Source organism: Lontra canadensis, unplaced genomic scaffold (assembly GCF_010015895.1).
Source record: "Lontra canadensis isolate GAN:19392208 unplaced genomic scaffold, GSC_riverotter_1.0 scaffold125, whole genome shotgun sequence".
Taxonomy (NCBI): Eukaryota; Metazoa; Chordata; class Mammalia; order Carnivora; family Mustelidae; genus Lontra; species Lontra canadensis.
In genome coordinates, this window is record NW_022631119.1 from 5,298,667 (window position 1) to 5,306,745 (window position 8,079).

The 8,079-nt window shown below is 53.0% G+C and overlaps 1 protein-coding gene across 3 annotated transcripts in view; it reads right to left on the reverse strand.

The window, feature by feature from the left end:
• Positions 1-7,393, reverse strand: part of FCGBP (Fc fragment of IgG binding protein) — a 43,099-nt gene extending 35,706 nt beyond the window's left edge. Inside the window, exons 1-4 of one of the 3 annotated variants that reach the window (XM_032841827.1) lie at positions 7,363-7,393; positions 6,998-7,054; positions 4,348-5,571; positions 1,796-2,142 (exon numbers count right to left, since the gene is read on the reverse strand). In XM_032841827.1, coding sequence (XP_032697718.1) covers positions 1,796-2,142; positions 4,348-5,571; positions 6,998-7,052 — 1,626 coding nt within the window. In that variant the 5' untranslated portion in view covers positions 7,053-7,054; positions 7,363-7,393. The remainder of the gene's footprint in view (positions 1-1,795; positions 2,143-4,347; positions 5,572-6,997; positions 7,055-7,362) is intronic. The other 2 variants (XM_032841826.1, XM_032841828.1) reach the window with 2 other exon arrangements.
• Positions 7,394-8,079: the final 686 nt, after the last annotated feature.

An 8,079-nucleotide genomic window follows, 5' to 3' on the forward strand; every position in this document is an offset into this window, starting at 1 on the left:
CATGCACGCACACATGCAGGTACATTTATAAACTCTGCCAGGGCTTTTTCCACCTTTTAATTTATATATTTTTTTCTTTTTAAATAGTGAGACCATGCTGAAGTCCCCACTTCATGAACCCCTCTTTTCTCCTAACAACTGTCCTGGGGATGGCCTATCATGATTCTCTCAGGAGCTCTAAACCCCTGTCAAGTAACTGACCTCTGTAAGGATCTGACAAAAGTAACCGTACCCGGCTCTCTCACAGCAGGGGCAAAATTCCGCACGTAATTTTGGGGGATTTGAAGTCCCTCTGAACTGGTACTCAGTCCCTCTAGATTTCTAGAACACTTACTTTAATCCACTTGCTTATGAATCTCACAGATCCACCCGCACCCCCGCATGGCCAGGGGGTACAAGAACGCTCAGTGCTGTGCTATCATATCTGCCATCGTGAACAAAGCATCTATCCGTGGGAGATCGGAGCTCACTGAATGATGGGGCATCCATCCAACGCAGAGCCACGCAGATATAAAGAACAACAAGAAAGCAAGCAGAGGCTCCCTTTATGTTGCTATGGAAACGGCTCCAGAAGCTACCATACAGAGTAAAAAGCAAAGTGCGGGACAGAGCAGATAGTATAGTACTCTTTGCTAAGAAAGGGGAGAGGGAAGAATGTAGGTTTCCCTTGCTTGTATTGGCATAAAGAAACCCTAGGTGGAACCTGAAGAAATCAGGAAAACTGGGGAGTGGGGGAGGGGTCGGGAAGGGAGAGAAAGCCGGTGAAGACAGGAGTGACAGCCAGACCTTTCCAGGACATGCCCTGTTTGTTTTGAGCTCTGCTGATGCTTTACCTCTTAAAAAAAAAAAAAAAAGAAAAAGAAAAAAAAGAATTGCAGCAACATGGAAGAAATGCACAAGGACTGTGGAGAGCAAAAGAATCTTCCTGCAAATGGCTTCTTCCACTGTGTGGTTCCATTAACACGAAGTTCTTAAACAGGCAACACTAATCCATGGTGGAAAAAAGTTAGAACTATGGTTGCCTCTAGGAGCAGGCTGGGATCGTCTGGGAAGGGGCACGAGAGAATGTTCTGGAATAACGAATAGATTCTTATCTTAATTGCATATTTGTCAAAACTCCGTGACCTTAAGATTTATGGGTTTTATTATGTGTACATTTGATATCCAAAATAAACAGGAGTGTAAATATATGATACGAGACAGGATGGCAAAGAGGTTAAGAATAGTGACTCAGGAGTCAGCCTGCCTGTGTTCCCAGCTACACCTCTTACTGGCTCAGAGCCCTTGGTAAGTCGCTCATCTCTCTGGACCTCAGTCTCCTCACCTGAAAGTGTTAATAATAATAACGTCTCCCCCTGTAGATTGCTGTGAGCATTCCATGCATTACTACATGGAAAGCACTAAGAAACAAATCTAGCACATAAGAAGTGTTCCCTAAATTTAGTGTTTGGTCACTGAAGACATTCCCCATTGTTGGACAGTTTGTTTCCTTTATTATTTTTTTTTCCTTTTGCTATCACAAACCATGTTGACATAAGCTTTTCTTCCCCTAACCATATCTCTGAGTATCCCTAAAATTTCTAGAAGTGGAATTGCTGGACGAAAGGGATGGCAGGCTCTGCCACTGATTTTCAAATTCCCCCTCCCCAGTCCCCACTCCCGTGGCCACAGCCCCTCCTTTGTACCCCTCACTCCACAGCCGAGGGCTTGGGTTTGGGGCCCGACCCCCAGGCTTTGCCTCCTCCTTCTGACTAGAGACTCGTAGGTATTAAGTCCGAACCCTGTGGACACTTACCCGAGCGAAGCCAACTTCCCCTCGGACCAGAGAGACTGTGTGGCTGTAGGCACGAACGTTGACCAAGCCCACATAGGAGACCCTGCGGCTGCCGCGATGCTCGTTCTTGGCTTCCACGCTGAAAGCAGGCAGGGTCTGGTCGTTGCTGCACAGCTCCGCCATCAAGTAAAGGCACGTGCCCATCATGTCGTAGCACCGGCCGTCAAAGGTGGTGTAATGGGGGTCACCTTGGGCGCGGCAGGTGGCCACGGGGACCGCCACGCACTTGGCCTGTTGATCCACCACCTGGCATTTCTGCTGGGGACCGCACTGCAGGTCTTGACAGGAGGGTTTCTGGGACAACACGGCTGCAGAGTGGAGGGAGGGGGCGGCAACGGAGAAAGAGTCAGGGGTTTCCTCACAGGTGGAAATCTTGGAGCTCTCCTGCTGTGCGGAGCTGGGGCAGTGGGCTCACAACTACCTAGTGGAGAAGTGGGAAAACTGAGGTCTGGAGGTCCCCCTGAGGAGATGGCTGCCCAGGCGTGACCCAACCCCAGGTATTCTAATTCCCTGGTTTGACATGGCCCAGCCCAGAAGAACTGGAAGGTAGTGAAGAAAGCCGGGCAGGGATCACTGTGGAAATGCTGATCTGTGGTTTTTCTCTCCCTGTATCCCCTTCCCGTGCATTCCCACTTGGGTCAGAAGGCTAAGGTATCTTTTTTAAGGACAGAAAATGGAACTCTTGGAACTCTCTGCCTTCCTGGATCAGGCTGCCTAGGTTAGAATCCTGGCTCTGCCGGTCCACTGGGCGGCACTGGACAAGTGATTTTAAGCCTTCTATGCCTCAGTTTCCCCATTTGCAACAAGGGGGTGATAACAGTACATTCTTCACAGGGATATTTGGGAGGAGGGCACTGTCAGACTTAACGAAGCTAAAATATAAGTAGGGTTTGGCCCAGGTGGTGAGTGTTACCTGCTATAATCAATCTCCTACCCCTTCTCCTGTTCTACTATTCAAGCCCGAAGTGGCTCTTGGAGGGTAGGTGGCTTGCATGCTCGTGGTTGGAGGGAGCATTTTTTTGCCAGTGCTGGGGACTCTAATGTCTAGGGGACCCCTTGAAGCAAGGGGTCCACGTAGGAAGAAATAGCTCTTCCTCCCCTGCCTCCCAGTGTTTAAAACCTCTTGCTTGGGGTGCCTGGGTGGCTCAGTTGGTTAAGCGACTGCCATCAGCTCAGGTCATGATCCTGGAGCCCAGGATGGAGTCCCACATCCAGCTCCCTGCTCAGCAGGGGGTCTGCTTCTCCCTCTGCCCCTCCCCCTGCTCATGTGCTCTCTCTCTCTCAAATAAATAAAATCTTTTAAAAAATAAAACCTCTTGCTTTCTGCCTGCTCATAATAACTTGCCAGATACCCCCTAAGAGCTTTACAAAACTTATTACTCCCTCACTCCAGTCCTGTGAAGGGATACAGTTATTATCCCTATTTTATAGACGGGGAAACGGAGGTCCACATAGGCAAGGTCACATGGCCAAGGTCACACAAGCAGAGATGAGATTTGAACCTGGGAAGTCTGGCTTTAGCATCTATGTCCTCAAACACCACATTACACAGCCTGGAGGCAATTCCTCAGATGCACTGAGCCTAAGGTTACACACAGGGCAAGGTCCTAGAGACTAACTATGTTAACACACACACACAACTAGAATGGTCTCTCGTATATTGAGAAAAGCCCCGCCCCCACACGGCAGCCATTATTAGTTATCATACTTTTAGACCTCCTGCATTGGGACATAAACATTCCTACAGAATGTGGGGGAGTGGTAGTTCGCCACTTGTATGGCTGCTAAAATAGCAACATATTTCAAAAAAACAAATAAAATACCAAAATACTTCCAAATTGTTTGCTAAGAATCTGCTGACCTGAGCTCACTCCTCCCCACAGAGATCCCTTCCTCTAGGCACCTTGGCTCTTTCCTAGGACTCTATCCCTAACTCCCCTCCCCCTGCAAAAAAACAACAGACAGAGGGGCACCTGGGTGGCTCAGTGGGTTAAAGCCTCTGCCTTCGGCTCAGGTCATGATCCCAGGATCCTGGGATCGAGCCCCAGATCGGGCTCTCTGCTCAGCGGGGGGCCCGCCCCCCCCCCCCCCCCCGCCCCCGCCTGCCTCTTGGCCTACTTGTGATCTCTGTTTCTCTGCCAAATAAATAAATAAATAAATAAATAAATAAATCTTAACAAAACAAAAAAGAGACAGAGGGCTGAGGCCAGACACCGGTCAGACACTGTGGGGGCTTCTACATAGGACCCTGCTGCCGCGCTCTGGCGGGCATTGTTTCTGACTGCTGCGGACCTTGGATCACACTGGTTGCTAAATATTTAGTGGTTCCTGGAGGGGGTTGGGTAGGGAGGAGCTGGGAAGCCTTAGGGAGGGGGAGGATGGCAGAGAGGATGGAGGTGAGGTGGGGACAGCCACAGGGGAGCAGTTGGTGGGAAAAAGGAGAGGGCGAGAGAGCCAGCCAAGGGGTCATGGGTTAGACAGGGCTGGTGGGGGGGGTCGTTCCCATCACTCACTTCGGCCACAGGCACCTGCCGTCCCATAGCTTGCGGCCTGGAGCAGCCCAAAGACAAGCAGCCCGAAGTTAGTAGTGGCCTCAATCATGTGGATCTTGTCAGTGTGGCCAAGGTCCACCTCGGCATAGGAGAACTCACTGCCGGGCACAGCTGTCCAGGAGAGCTTGGCCCCCATCTTCTGCCCTTCCAGGGTCAGCTCGTTAACCGCCTTTGTCTGCGTTACCACCAGAGCCACGCCCTCAGTGCCTGGCAAGCTCTTCACCACATAGGCTGGGCAGTAGGCTGCCACGTCTGGGACCAAGGCCAGGTAGGGGTCATAGGTTATTCCGTCCCTTGTGGCCCCTGTGCCAAACTGCAGGACCTGGATACCCACGTCTGCGGACAGGTAGAGCGGCCGCGATTGCCCAGTCTCAAACTCGGTCACGTCGCCCGCCTGGAGCCCACGGGAGCCAGTGGTGCCCCCCTGGTTGTAGCTCAGCTTCGTGGTCTTGCTGGCTACGACATAGACCAGATCGTAGCGGGCCTGGGAGGACAGCGAGGCCACCACGTAGTGGGTGCCCCAGGCGGACGTGGGGAGCAGCTGCTCCACCACGTGGTTGCAGTTCGTGTGTTTCTGGGCACAGCTGTGGCCGGAGAACACAGCCACGGGGCTGTTGGCTGTGATCCTCGACCCCGAGAGCTCAGATGTGCTCTGTACCTGGGCCACCTGGTACGGCTGCAGGGTCAAGGTTACGATACTGCCCGCTGTGTAGAACTTGTTCTGGAATGTCGCGGACCCCTTCAGCTTCATAGTGACCGAGGCCCCCGCTGCCCCCACCACCACAGCGAACTCCTTGACATTCTTGGATGAGACGCCAGGAGGTGTGACTGCAAAGTACTCAGTGCCCAGAACCCGGACAGGCCACAGCCGGGTCAGCTCTGCTGTGTTGGGCTTTGTGTTTATGGCCTGCGCAGAGATCTTGCGGTCAGAGTGGATGGTCACCGCATGTTGGAAGACCTTACTGCCGACCATCTCAGCCTTGGAACTGACGCTGACCAGGACTGACTGTCCCGGGTTCACTGTGACATTCTGCTCGGTGCCATCTGCATGGCAGTGAATGGAGACCGAGGCAGAGTGGTCCGACAGACTGGAGAGGAGGAGCTGGAGGGAGGCCCGGTGGTAGCCAGGCAGGTAGTTCTGCAGGAAGGCCGCAAGGAAGTCCACTGAGGTCCCTTGGGTCAACCCTGGGAGTGGGGCAGAGGGGGAGAGAACACAGTTGCAGGTCTGCTCACCTAGTCCTCTCCCGCAGAGAAGGAAGGCCTTGCACTGAGCCTAGGTACCACATTGAAATACTGACTCGAGCTTTTTCTCCTCTTGCTTTCCTTACTTCGTATTCGCCTACCAGCCCTTCTGGCTTTTGTGTTCTAAAAGCCTGAACACGGAGCGCCTGGGAGGCTCAGGTCATGATCTCAGAGTCGTGGGAGCGAGTCCCGCATCGGACTCCCTGCTTAGTGGAGAGTCTGCTTCTCCCTCTCCCTCTTCTCTGTGCACTCCCTCTCTCTAAATAAATAAGTAAGTAGGTAAGTAAGTAAGTAAGTAAAACAAAAGCCTGAACACTTCGGACCTGATGGGCCAGGCAAGTAATAAGAATGTGGGAAACCGTCTGGGTGGCCAGTGTGCAAACTAGAGTGTTCATATGCCAAGGAAAGCGGGTAGGGTTAGTCTGTTATTATGATGCTTTGTGGGCTCTTCCCCTCCCCTTTTTTATGCCAGATCTTAACCATTTTTCAGGAGAAACTGGCTATTTGAATTTCCATGTGAAATCTCCAACCCCAAATTGTTTTAAGTGCTATGGGGCTCCAACGGGCTGGATTCAGGTGCTGGTTTATGACTTTTGTCTTAATAAAAACATGGGGATGTAAAGGGGGTTAAAGGAAGAAGGAGGGTATGGGAGTGTGGACAATATGTCTCCCAGAAAGAGAGGACTGGGTGCTTTTCAACACCCCCAACTAGGAAGAGATTCTCCAGGGCTGGGAAGAGAAGGAGGGAGAGAGAGGGAGTTGGGGAAAGAGAGAGGGCAGGGGAGGTGATCTACAGGGTCTTGGAGAGAGTATGGGGTTATAGAAGGACTGTCTGCTGAATTAGGGAGCCTGGAAGGATGTCCCAGTGTCCTATGGGGCCAGAGCATCAGGAACAATGAAGGTTTCAAAAGGGACGAAGCAGATGCTGATTGACGACTAGAAGGCTCTGAGGCCCCAACCTTCCCGGGGATCCTGGCTTCACCTGAGACTGCAGTCTGGGGCATAACCCTGGGGATTCAGGCACCAAGCTCCCCAAGAATAACTTGAGTGAAATTTTCCATCATCTCAGCAGGAGACTCAGAGTCAGAACTTCAGCTGAGTTACAGAAAATCGAGAAAGTGGTACTTTTTGAAGACTTAAATTGGGGGACTGTGGATTTTATCTGCTTCCTTCTAGGACAGAGAGAGAATGGGAGGATCCCACCACACTTCTCTGCAGACCCTAAGGGGCCTCACTCCCATCTTAGCTAGCCCAGGGTGGCATTGGGAGCTGGGGTTGTGGAGGGCATACAGACAGAGGGTGCTGACCGCAGCAGGCAGAGTCCCCCAGACGAGAGCAAGGACGAGGACGGGGTCTCAGTCCAACTTACCACACAGGAGGGTTGCTCCTGTCCAGAGTGTCCACCAGCTCCACAGGGAACCCATATCTGTTGTCGGGAGAGAGAAGGGGTCATAGAAGGTTAGTCTGTCCCTCTGGCTGGGCACTGTTCCAGAGAGGACGGGGGCCACCTGGGCACCAAGGGAGGTGGGCTGGATCCAAGAGCCAGTGTGCGTGTGTATAGGGGAGTTACATGTCCAGTGGGTCTGGTGAGGGGTAGGGAGGGCAGGACAAGACAAGGATGGGGAGTTAGGTGTCCAGTGGGTCCAGTGGGTTTGGAGTGGGGAAGCCTAGAGCCAGGGGCTAGAGCAGGGGACCTCATGTCCCACTTCTATAGGGGACCCCGGCCTCTCTCACCTGCAGGTCCCTGGAGCTGCAGGGCTAGCCCCTGGGCTGGGCTATATAGTGGAGTTTCATGGCTCCTCAGGCCACACCCCGGGCCACCTGCCAAGAAGATGGTGCCAACTTCCTGGAGGAGGCTGGTGATCCCAGGGCAGGTGGAATGGGGACCTTGAACGCCTGGGAAGGGTAGAGGGCAAGCCTGGACACCTGAGTCCTTAGAGGGGTGTGAGAACAGCTGGTGGTTGTGGCCTGGGAGCCTGCTAGAAACTTCAGAACTGGAAGGGTGGTGTCCCTGAGGGGGACAGCTGGGAAGCGGGTGCTGGGAGCCTGGGTACCCAGAGGGTGGGGTGTGGGGTAGGGGCGGAGTGTGGTATTTGGTCTTGCTTGCTCGTTCGATGGTTGGATGTCTTCCTTTGCCTCCTGCCAGGAACAATAACAAAAGACCCATATCCGGGTCCTGGTTGCTCCTTAGTCCCCACAAGCTGATCCCTCCTGCTCCCCAGCCATCCACATCCTGTGTCCGGGCCCCACTGTGGTGTCTGGGGTGGGCAGCATCTGAGCAGCTGACCTAGGCCAGTGGGACACAATATGTCCACCTCAGTTCAGCAGGACCTGCTGGGAAACTTGTCTGAAAAACGTGAACATCAAAATTAGCCTTACTGGGGACTGGAGGTGGGAGGCAGGCTCTTCTGGTGGGGACCTTCTGGTTGTGCCCCCATGAAGAGCAGGGCA